At 45.8% G+C, this 12,382-nt stretch overlaps 1 protein-coding gene and 1 long non-coding RNA gene across 7 annotated transcripts in view; one reads left to right on the top strand and one right to left on the bottom strand.

Annotated features, from left to right (window-relative positions):
- Positions 1 to 4,296, top strand: part of MTCL1 (microtubule crosslinking factor 1) — a 131,051-nt gene extending 126,755 nt beyond the window's left edge. For 4 of the 6 annotated variants that reach the window (XM_019920786.3, XM_073790532.1, XM_019920787.3 and 1 more), the window contains one exon: positions 3,145 to 4,296. In XM_019920786.3, the coding sequence (XP_019776345.2) occupies positions 3,145 to 3,339 (195 nt within the window). In that variant the 3' untranslated portion in view covers positions 3,340 to 4,296. The remainder of the gene's footprint in view (positions 1 to 3,144) is intronic. The other 2 variants (XR_012325320.1, XM_033837573.2) reach the window with 2 other exon arrangements.
- LOC141276176 (uncharacterized) overlaps positions 1 to 12,382 on the bottom strand; it is a 46,618-nt gene that overhangs the window by 1,582 nt on the left and 32,654 nt on the right. The window lies entirely within an intron of this gene.

The following is a 12,382-nucleotide window of genomic DNA, read 5'->3' as shown; positions in this document are numbered from 1 at the left end:
TTACTGTATTAGGCCCATTGGAGACCCCAAGACCCCTTCCCATCCCTCCCTAGACTTGTGGTAGTTTTTTTCATTTCAAAATCAGGATGAATTCAGATTTCCCACCCTCCTCTGAGCCCATGTGGGAGAATCTTTCCCGGAGCGCTCAATGGGACACCTAAACGTGGGTGATGATGGAGTCATCCCTAGCCAGGAACGGGCACAGTAGGAAACTCCCTTTCTCCCCTCACTCTAACCCCATGAGCTACTTATTCCTCTGTTTCTCTTGAAGACATAGCACCATTCTTTCTCTCTAGAAGCTGTGAGCAGGTCTGGTGTGAAGAGAGAGGATAATCTGGAAATGTCTCAGTGGAAAATTCGAAGGGCAAGTTTTAGTCTGAGCTGCAGTCATTTGGTCATTGTGACTAAAACAATCTGGCTGTTTAATGGGCTCTGTTTCAAAAACAGCAGTCGTAGGGTGTTGGAAATGTTCAATGCCAAGGGGCAGCTCGGGAAGAAGAGAAGAATAGCCAGCGGAAGGGAGAGGTCTGTAGCTGTTCTGTCGGGAGGGCCCCTCCTGCTCTGGCCAGGCGGGGGCCGGCCTGTGTGCCCGCTTCTGCAGGACCTCGCGTCTCCAGATGGCTGCCACCAGGCCTGTTGACTTTAAACCTTTACTGTTGTTCTTTTTTAAAAAGTACTTTCAAACCTACTTGCTTTTTCTCTTCTTTGTCTGTCTGTTCTGTCCAGAACCAAACTGTCTTACTAACTGCCCCCTGGGGACTCTAGCCCTGCCTGCCTCACGCCGTAAGTGCTTTCTTCCTTCTTTCCACACTGTCTGGAGAGGTTGTCATGCAGCTCAGGGCGGGCCCAGGGTCCACCTGCCTGGACGGGACCACTTGCCCCCCGGGGTACTGACTGCTCAGTAGAGATCCTATTGACATCTCCTGTGCAGTCTGCAGCCAGTATGCTCCCGAAGGGGTAAAAGGACATTGGCCAGCGAGGGAACTGTCCAGCCTGCAGGGTCTCTGAGCTGAGCGTGTTCCCCGTAGGCCTGCCTGCTCACTGACATTTCGGTGGCTGTGCACTGCCATGTGCTATGGTGTGACCATTACGCATAAGGCTTTTCTTTTTTTCCAAAAACCACACCAGAGGGAATAAATACAAATGTATCTTGCCCTTCCCAGTGGTCACCATAGGGGTCGTAGTAAGTGCTCAATAGATTTGTGTTAATTGACTAAACACAATCGTACCTGCTCCAAAACTGCAGAATCACCTTCAGAGCCTGAATCAAAGCTTGTGAGAAAATACCAACCTTGTTTCTGATCAAGGATATAGTCACCCACCCCCTTATCCACTGGCCTTAAATACAACTGGCTCTCAAAGAGAGACTAAGCACATGCCCCACGAAAAATGACAAAGAATGGCTCCAGAGGCCATTTCCAGAAGAGGTGCTGGGAAAAAGCAGCATTGCTTGCTTAGATGTGCTGCTGTGATACTAAAGAGAACTTTGTTCCCTTGAACTCATGGTCACATAGCATTTCTTCTGTGCAGAGACGCTAGTGACGAGGTGGCACAAATTAACAGAAAACCCTTGTCACTCAGCATCAGCTTGTGCAGTGGTGTCCAAAAATCCTATGCCAGCAACCTCCACACACTAGACAACACATATTACAAACCAACACACTCATACGCAACACAAACCACACATCTCTTGAGCCAGCGTCCCTTGTGCCCTGGGCTGGGCTAAGGTGAGGACGTTTCCTTTGATTTTGGCTGTTTCAGTGCTGACGTGTTTTCACAGGCGAGGTGGCTCTGGCTGTCGTGGTTTCCATTAGTGTAAGTGCTTTGCTGACGAGGCCTCCCTGTAGTCACGTGAAGCGCCACCAGCAGGTCCAGGGGTGTTAGAGTCATCGTGTGTGTGTGTGTGTGTGTGTCGATGCTCCTTTTCTGCTCCGCCATCCCTCCTGCCCCGCCCTCCATCTTCTCCCTGTCTTTTGTCACTCTGATGACTACATGCTCCTCGCTCTGCTCTGCTCATCACATCTCTTTATACCCCTCGACTTACTTCCTGAGTGGCTCTGAGGTCCTTGTTCTGTGTTCTTCATCACAGTGGTTTCCCACCTCAGCCTCTTGTTGTGTGGGTGTCCGGGTGGATAGAACTCACCGTTTCCTCAGGTCACAGCTGCCCACACCTCTGTGCCCACAGATCTCAAGTCAGTGTCCTCTGTCCTGGCGTGCAGAGTAAGGACAAGTAGCTCAACAGTCTCTAATACCAAAAAAGGAGCAGCAGCCTTGAGAGGACGTACTGTAGGTGATTGGTCCCAGGGTTACTGGTCCTCAGAAGGTGCAGGAGCCCGTAGCATAGAAGCACAAGCACACTTGGGCTCCACTTTCTAAAATCTTACAAATTTTTGTTTGTTTCTTATTTTTAGCTGTGTTGGGTCTTCCTTGCGGTGTGCGGGCTCCTCATTGTCGTGGCTTCTCTTGTTGCGGAGCACAGGCTCAGTAGTTGTGGCGCACGGGCTTAGTTGCTCTGTGGCATGTAGGATCTTCCCAGACCAGGGCACGAACCCGTGTCCGCTGCATTGGCAGGCGGATTCTTAACCACTGCACCACCAGGGAAGCCCGGGCTCCACTTTTTAAGTGCTGCTGCCAGGAAGAGTCATTAGATAAAACCACCTAAATGAAAGTTTCTGCCTGCAGCATTATCTCCATGTGGTGGGAGTTTAACACAGTGCCAGTCAACCTGCAATAAACGGTGGCAGAGTTGGTTTGAAGGTGCGCCCCGTTGCTGGTGCAGCCTGATGGAGTCATAGATCCCTTCATGGCCAGCCTCTTAGGACTAGGCAGACCACTCAGGACTCTGGCTCCCCGCTTCCATTCGCTGCAGCCCAATTCCGAAGGCGCCTCGTATACACACCCATCTCATGCCACGTTTTCATCATAATTTGCTATCTTCCCATTACTGTCGTCACTAGTCATTCGTGTTGAATTCTTACCTTTTTAACTTATACTCCGTGAGCAATGTATAACTTAGCATTCAGAAGTTGCAGGCACCCTGGTCTATTGCACTTGAGTCTACTGAGAAGTTTGTCTGGGGGAAATCACCTCCCAGAGAACCTGTCCGTCTGAGTAACCCTGTCTTTCTCTTCCTCGGCTTTGAAGGAACTCCCTTGTTCTGCACTAGCTCCATCCCTAGAACCCTGCTTCTCCAGGCCCGAGAGACCAGCAAACCGTCGCCCTCCGTCCCGTTGGGCCCCACATTCCCCCACTGCCTCACCAGCTCCGTCACCCAGAGACCTGACCTCCTTGGAGGAGCTCGGCGACGAGGGGCCGCCCGGGGAGAAGCCACACCTGTGATGCAGGCCCGCATGGATTATCTAGAATAATTCACTGTAATTGCATAACCACACCGTCATCATCAACCGAACTCTACCCCAAAAGGAGAGATCTGGTTTTCCCAAGGTCAAAGAATGTTTTTTTTTTTTTTAAAATAACACAGCTGCTGAATGTTCAACCTGTGAATCTGAGATGTTTCTAGAATGAAACAGTAAACGTGCCTGTAAGAACTTAATTTTTTTCATAGCTCAGAAAACTATTTTTGTCTCCATCTTTTTTACAGAAAGTATATTAAACAAAAAAGTAAATAAGATATAAATTTAAAAAAATTTTTAAGAGATTCTGAACACCCTCGCGCGCGATACTGACTGCCTCACTGTTAAATTTGCACTGTTAACATTTGGTTTGGTTTATTTTCACGTTGAATTATAGTGTTTTAAGTTAATTTTATTTTGTCAGTGTTCTTGTTTTTTAAGAATTTTTGAAATGCTTCAGACTGTCTGATTCAGTGAACTTTTTGTAATGAAAAAACCATGAAGGCAGATCTCCTATACCCTTGAGGGGATAGATGGCAGCATTCTGGAAAGGTAGAGAGGCCTCAGCCGGGTTGCCCAGACCTGCTGTATACTCCATATTCTTCTCGACCTGCACGTCTTTGGGCTCGAAGCACTGGGGTGCATGTACATACCGCTGCTGTGGTCTCGCCCGCTTATGTGTGAGCCCTCTGTCCCACTGTGATACGGTGTGAACCCCCTCGTACCGTACTGTTGTTGTCTTCTCACACTGATGATACAACAGCAATGGCATTTTAAAATTATTGTTAAAAGATTAACAGGCAATACAGTGTTTACTCCAAATTTCCTTGTTTAAGGAAAAACACTACAAAAAGTCCTGAGGATACCAAATGGAAAGAGAGGGTTGTGCCTCGGAGTCTGTATGAGATGATGATGAAGAAGAAATAAAGCCTTTACAAGACGGCGCCTGTCCCAGACCTTGTGTCTCACACACCCTCCACCTTTTCCTAACTACTCACGCAAAAGTTTCCCATTGGAGGGGGTGAGGTGGGGGGGTCATACAGCCACTCACGTATCTGACTGGGATGCACTGTGAGTGCACAACGGCCTTGCAGTTTCTCTGCAAGGGCATCCTGGAATAAACAGGCGACTACATTTTTGCTAAAAAAGCCAAAATGGGTGGGCGAGGGGGTGTGAGGAAAACAGTTACCCACAGTCAGAATGCGCCCACCCTCTCCCCTCCTTGGAAGGTGGGAGAGGCCGTTTCCATCCCTGGACTGAGATGCAGCCCAAGCTGCCAGTGTTTGATAAGGAGGAGTTTACGAAGAAGTGGTGCTGATGAAGAAAACACGAACTATTTCAGGCTGAAGCTTCTGGCTGTAATCTTTCAGTAACAAACCCGCTATGGTATAAGTTATTTTCCCAGTATTACCACAGTTCCATTACCATTAAACTAAATATTTTTTTCATAAACACAAAGTACTGTTGGACATTGGAGCCTGCTGTAGCTGCTGCAGAAAACAGCCTGACAGTTCCTTAAAAAGGTAAACAGTTACCATATGATCCAGTAATTCCACTTCTGGGTGTAGGCCCAGGGGAACTGAAAGCTGGGACTTGGACAGATATTTGTTCACCCATGTTCACAGCAGCTGTATTCACAGTAGCCAAAAAGTGGAAACAGTACAAGTGTCCATCGATGGATGACAGATAAACAACATGTGGTTCGTCCATACACTGGAATACTCCAGCCTCAGGAAGGAGATTCTGGCACCTGCTACAGTGTGGATGAACTGTGAGGACACTATGCCACGTGATATAAACCAGCCACGAATACTGTATGATTCCCCTTATCTGAGGTACCTAGAGTAGTCAAATTCCAGATACAAAAGTAAAATAACGGTTAGCAGGAGTTAGCGAGAGGAAAGAACAAAGACAGTGCTTAATGGGTGCAGAGTTCCAGTTTGGGAAGGTGAAAAAGCTTGGAAATGGATGATGGTGACGGCTGCACTATATGAATGTACTTAATGCCACTGAGCTCTACGCTTAAACATGTTTAAAATGGTGAGTGTTGTGGATATTTTACCACAGTAATTTTTTTTTTTTTTGCGGTACGCGGACCTCTCACTGTTGCGGCCTCTCCTGTTGCGGAGCACAGGCTCCGGACGCGCAGGCTCAGCGGCCATGGCTCACGGGCCCAGCTGCTCTGCGGCATGTGGGATCTTTCCAGACCGGGGCACGAACCCGTGTCCCCTGCATCGGCAGGCGGACTCTCAACCACTGCGCCACCAGGGAAGCCCCACAGTAATAACTTTTAATGCAAAAAAGGAAATATTCTACTTAACCCCCTAGACACAGCTGTAGACAAACTATGAGCAAGCTGACAAAGATTTCTTTGAGGCCCAGCCTCTGCCCACAGTACGTGCTGGGAGGTGCAACAACACTCTTCCCGTTGGAAGCAAGCAGGCAAGTTGTCGGTGCTCATAACGGGAAAAGTGCCAGCATCTAGCACAGTTACAATCCAGGACTCTCATCATTCCATCAGGACATGCCCTGTCTCCCAGCTCTGCTCTGTGTCGCTTTATTCTCAGACAAGCATCCTAAACGTTGGCAACCCTTGTTCCCAGAAGCTCTTACTAGTTTAGCAACTCCGAGAGAAAGAGGATCTCTTACCAGTAGCACCAACAAAAGCCCCAGGACTGAAGAATCTCATGGTTCTGCTTTAATTCACTCATCTCACTCTGAGCCTGTCACTGCCAGAATGGCCCAGCAAAGGAAAACCACCGGAGTGGTTAGGATAGAGGGGAAAGGGTGCCTAGAAGGCAGGGAAGGCTGAATGTGATGGTGGGGCACCCCGGAATTACAAGGAGAGGTTCTGGTCATCACGGAACTTGCTCTCTGGCTGGAGGAGATGAATCCCAGGCACAAATGCAGAAATGGCATGGTGTAAATCCAAGTGGTGCTTGAGCTGGGCTTGGGAGGAAGAGCAGGATTTAACTGTGAAGGCAGGAGGGGTTGTCAGGTGGGGGAAGAGAAGGGGCAGAGGTGTGGGGAGGTGGTGATGGGACCTCTAAGCAGGGCAGGGCTGGAGGCAGAACCTGCAGGGACAAAGCCACGTTAGTGGCACCAGTGCCTTGAAAGCACTCTGGAACTTCTCCAACCATCCAGTTCTCTAATTGTTAGGCATTTGTATTCTTGAGTCCATTTACTGTGGAACCATTCCAACTTTTGTAAAGGCAAGACCAGAGGATGAAATCACTTGCTATGCTCCTGTCCAAATGGACGGCGAGGCACTAAGTAGGTAAGAGCAGCTGCTTGTCTCTTCATGTCCCCACCCGCCATCCTTAATGTGCAATTCGCTTTTATGTTCTAAACAAAGAAGCAGATTCCTCAAACCCAGCAAAGAGCCCTCACACACACACACACACACACACACACACACACACACACACACACACACACACACACACACACACACGCTGGGCGTGCCCTGCCCACTGGTCTCACCCAGCACCAGCCCGACATTCTCACCAAACTGCTGTCAGTCTGGCTGGGGGCAGCCACAGTGCAACTTTCCTTTTCTCTTCTGATGAAAAGGTAACCTTGTGACGTTAAGGTTTTCAGTATTATGTGTCTTCTCAAAAAATATATTTGCATGTGATAATTCTAATTCTCTTTAGCACAGTTGTGTTTCATCTACTTTCTTATTAAGCTTGCCAGAGTTATGCACATTTATTTTGTTCAAAAAATAGTTAAGTGCAACTATCATTTTCTCTTTTCTAATTCACTGATTCTTAAAATACACGTAAAACTTAGCATTTTAACCATTTTTAAAAACCATTTTAAAGTGTACGACTCAGTGGCATTTAGAACATTCACAGTGTTGTGCAATCATCACCACTGTCTAATCCCAGAACACTTTCATCACCCTACAAGGAAATACAGCAGTTCCCCCCACAGTCCCTGGCACCCACGAACCTGCTTTCTGTCTCTGTGGGTTTGCCTATTCAAGACATTTCATATAAATGGAATCATACAGTGTGGCCATGTCTGGCTTCTTTCACCTAGCATGATGTTTTCAAGGTCCACCTACATTACTGTAGCCTGTGTCAGTACTTCCCTTTCAGAGTTGAATAACATTCCATTGTATGGATTACTGCATTTTGTTGATTCATTTTTAAAACAAAATGCTTTATTTACCTTAAACAGCCTTGATTATTCCCCAAAAGGAAGCAAGTCACAATGAATAATCAAGACACTCATCCATCAGTTTGCAAAATTAAGGCACTTTGGCATCTTTAACTCAAACATAGTTGTTTCCAGGGGCCACCAGTACATATTACACTTATGCTTTTGTTTGCATTTGGTCCTTTCAGCATCATTCTTTGATGCAGTGTGCACTGGAAACCAGTAGTAGCAGGAAATCTGGCTGAGTCATAAGCAAGTTGGCCATTTGGGTGAATTTGATGACACTGGGTCTTTAGTAAACTCTGGGCCACTCCACTCAGTGGAGAAATCTGGATTTGAATCCTGGTTTGAACACAAAGTAATGCAGCCTTAGGCCATCTCTTTGAGACTCATGTGAAGAATAGCAACAATACCTACTTGCCAGACATGTAAGGATTAAGGTTTACTGTGTACCTACTGTATGCAAGATACTACACTAAGAGTTGTGAACACCAACTTTCAAGCAGAACAGAAAAGAGGCTCCGGGCTCTCACAGAGCTTATGTCCTGGTGATGAGAAATGTGTAGTAAACAGGTGTGACTGTGATGGAGAAGAGCTAACTAAAAGGCTTCCCTGGGGAGATACCCTCTGAGCTGAAGCCTGGGCAACAAGCAGCTGTCGGCCGGGCAGAGGACGTAGCTGGTGCAAAGCTGGGATGAGGAGCAGAGCCTGTTTGTTCCTGGAAGCGAAGGACGGGTACTGTGTCCTGAGAGGGGAAGGGGAGGGCTCACGGTGCACAGGAAAGAGTGAATTTTACGCTAGGTGGGGGGGAAATCCACTGAAAGGTATTAAGCAAGGGAGTTACTTTCTGGAAGACTACTGTGATGTGAGGATAAGGAGGGGCAAGATTGGAAGGCTTCCTGACAAAAGACTGTGGTGTTGGCCCAGAGAAGCCTGGTGGCCGCTCGGACAGTTCTGCATCACACCGCCAGGCTTGCCGCATGTCACTCATCAAGAGCTGGGCTTTAGGATCTGCTGCTGAGGATTCCGCGGGACCCACTGCCAAACGCCAGAATCTACTGCAGTTGTTCAGATAAAAGCTGAACCAAGCCCTTATTCTTCTGCCGCCTCTCAGGCTGGGCCAGCAGCCTTGTCAGTGGCCTTGGGCCAAGAAGAACAGTCACCCTCTTAGCCCCCTTCCCTTCGGGGCACAAAATCACACAGCAAGCTTCTCATTTGTTTTGTTTTTAAGGTCTGCTCTTTCTCCAAAAGGAAGGTGGCACCTTCTAAGCTACTGTCATTTGTGATTTAGTAAAAATGGGTTCCAGCTCTGGGTGTGCAGATGGTGGGGGAGGGTTGGGGAGGCACCCAGTTATAAGCGCTGCACAGTGAAATAGAAGAGAATGGGATAGGAACACAAAGATAGCCGACTTCGTTTGTTCTAGGCCCAGTTTTGTCCATTAGATTCAATGAACCCAGTCCATTTCAAAGACAGAAGCTTCTATAACTTCCTAGTGAGCTCATAAACTTCAACAGGGCACCAGGAATCCAAACCTCACAATCCGCACAGTAATCCTGGGACAAATTCACCACTCATTATTCATCAACTCCAGCCTCCCTAGTACATGTGACTTTAGCTGATTAAAATAAAAACAAAGCACTGAAGACACTATGATGAAGTAGGTGCACCTGAAAATAGCTGGCAGCATTATAAATTCTGAATTCCAAATGTCTTGAGAATGACTAAGCAATAAGCAATTATCTGTAAACCTGTTTATACTTATTGAGTCATTTCACTTAGAGGAATTTACCCCAAGTAACTCCAGTGAAACCAATGTAGTTTGTATAATACATTCATAACAGCACAAATTATACAGAAAAATCTGGAAACAGGCTAAACAAGTTATAGTTCATCAACAGATTGAATATTGTGCTCCTTCACCTAGAAAACATTCCTAGTGACCAGGGACTGGATGGACCTGTGGGGACTCAAACATAAATGTGATACAACTGCCCCTACGAGGCTCTTCACCTGGTCAATGGTGTCCAACTACCTGGGCTCGAATCCTGCTTCACCACTTTCTAACAAAACACCGTCAGGAAAGTTACCTGTGCCCCCTAAGTCTCAGTTTTCTGCTATGCAAAATAAAAGCATTAATAATCATCACCTAATTAGCTAAGTTAGGTTAAGTTATGAGGTCTGGATAAGCTAATACTTGTCAAGCACTTAGAACAGTGCCTAGCACTAAGATTTGTTAAGTAAAATGATTATGCAAATGTCACATTATAAAACAATATGATACGTGCTATAAGAGTATATATAAGTGTAGAGCGGGCACAGAAAAGGGACTGACTCTGCCCGGGGCTGGGGCACAGGAGTGGTGGTGGTGGGTGGAAGAGGTCTAGGAAGACCTCATGCTGACCTGTATGGTAAGAGTCTTGGAGGAACTGATGAGGAACGAGACTGAGAAAGAGAACTTCGAGAAATACTGCCTAGGTTGTGCATGTAATACTCCTCTGGGGTCTCTGGAGAGAGATTCAAATTTATTTTCAATTACTTTTGTATACTGGACTGGTGTTTTTATCAAATGTTGACACCATGCTAAGCTTTCTTTATTGGAAAGAAAAGCAAAGGGTGAAAAGTAGCTCATCCATCCTGAGCCCCCCAGGACCCTGCCATCCATCTCAATACAGGAATCCCATAATAAGGGCTGCTGTATCCAGAAAGCAAGTTACTCCTTCCTGGGCACCCATCTGCTATGGCATTTCACAGGAAGAGTCGCTTTTATCCACTGAAAGACTCTCACTGCTGAAGTATTCCTAGTGACACCAGCAGCCACATCTGCACTGTCTTCCTGTGGTTCATGCCTGTTTGTTAGATTCTGGACAGGTGTCAACGTTCTCAAGGTAGTGCTAATAAAAATGAGACACATAGGAATTTTGTTGTGTAGTCATTAGAACTGTTCATGAATATTCCATCAACTTCTGAGCACATTATAAAATCACCCTTCCCCATTGCCCCTTGAAGTTGGGTGTGGCTCTTTGCCAATGAAGTGTGAACAAGAGCCACACATGTCACTTTCTGCTGACAGTTTTAAGAGCCAATGCACCACTTGCTATGTTCCTTTTCTGCCTCAGCAGTTGTGGGAGCATATGTCCCTCCATCTGGGCCCCTGAGTGGCTGTCATACACAGACCCACTTCAAATATGTAGCATGAGGGACAAATAAGTCCTTGTGTGTTAAGTCACTGAGAGTTGGGAACTGTTCATTAAGGCAGCACAACTTAGCCCATCCTGACTGCAATAACTGTCAAAAAATGGGGATGCATACACAAATAATATGAAAAAACAAAACCACATCATCTCAATAGATGCAGAAAAAGCATTTGATAAAATTCAACATCCATTTATGATTAAAAACTCTCACCAAAGTGGGTATAGAAGGAACATATCTCAACATAATAAAATAAACCTGCAGCCAACATAATAGTCAATGATGAAAGACTGAAAGCCTTCACACTAAATTCTGGAACAAGACAAGGACGCCCACTCTCACCATTTCTATTCAACGCAGTATTGGAAGTCCTAGCCACAGCAATCAGACAAGAAAAAGAAATAAAAGATATCCAAATCAGAAGGGAAGAGGTAAAACTGTCATCTACAGATGACATAGTACTCTATATAGAAAACCCTAAAGACTCCACACAAAATCTATTAAAACTGATAAACTAATTCAGTAAAGTAGCAGGATACAAGGTTAACATACAGAAATCTGTTGCATTTCTTTACAGTAACAGAAATATCAGAAAGAGAAAGTTAAAAAGAAGCCTTTAAAAATCACATCCGAAAACAAAAACAAAAACAAAACCTAGGAATAAACTTGACCAAGAAGGTGAAAGACACATTGAGAACTATAAAACTAAAGGATATTGAAGATGATTGAAAGAAACAGAAAGATATCCCATGCTCTTGGATTGGAAGAATATTAATACGGCCATATTACCAAAACAATCTACAGATTTAATGTGATCCCTATCAAATTACCCATGACATTCTTCACAGAAATGGAACAAATCATACTAAAATTTATATGGAACCACAGAAGACCCAGAACTGCCAAAGCAATCCTGAGGAAAAAGAACAAAGCTGGAGGCATAACCCTCCCAGACGTCAGGCAATACTACAAAGCTATAGTAATCAAAACTGCCTGGCATTGGCACAAAAACAGACATATGGGTGAATGGAACAGAATAGAGAGCCCAGAAATAAACCCACACATCTACAGTCAATTAATCTTCAACAAAGGAGGCAAAAATATACAACGGGGAAAAGACAGTCTCTTCAGCAAGTGGTGTTGGGAAAGCTGGACAGCCACATGTAAATCAATGAAGTTAGAACATACCCTCACACCATATACAAAAATAAACTCAAAATGGCTCAAAGACCTAAATATAAGACAAGACACCACAGAACATACGCAGAACACTCTGACATAGGGGCTTCCCTGGTGGCGCAGTGGTTGAGAATCTGCCTGCCGATGCAGGGGACACCGGTTCATGCCCTGGTCCGGGAAGATCCCACATGCCGCGGAGCGGCTGGGCCCGTGAGTCATGGCCGCTGAGCCTGTGCGTCCGGAGCCTGTGCTCCACAATTGGAGAGGCCACAACAGTGAGAGGCCCGCGTACAGCAAAAAAAAAAAAAACACTCTGACATAAATTGTAGCAATATTTTCTTAGGTCAGTCTCCCAAGGCAATAGAAATAAAAGCAAAACTAAACAAATGGGACCTAATCAAACTTAAAAGCTTTTGCGCACCAAAAAAAAAGTCCATAAACAAAATAAAAATGTACAGACTGGGAGAAAACAGCAAATGATGTGACCAACAAG

The sequence above is a fragment of the Tursiops truncatus genome, chromosome 13 (genome assembly GCF_011762595.2).
Source record: "Tursiops truncatus isolate mTurTru1 chromosome 13, mTurTru1.mat.Y, whole genome shotgun sequence".
In the NCBI taxonomy this organism is placed as follows: domain Eukaryota; kingdom Metazoa; phylum Chordata; class Mammalia; order Artiodactyla; family Delphinidae; genus Tursiops; species Tursiops truncatus.
Note: the sequence above shows the minus strand (reverse complement) of the source record. Positions and strands in the feature narration are given on the sequence as shown.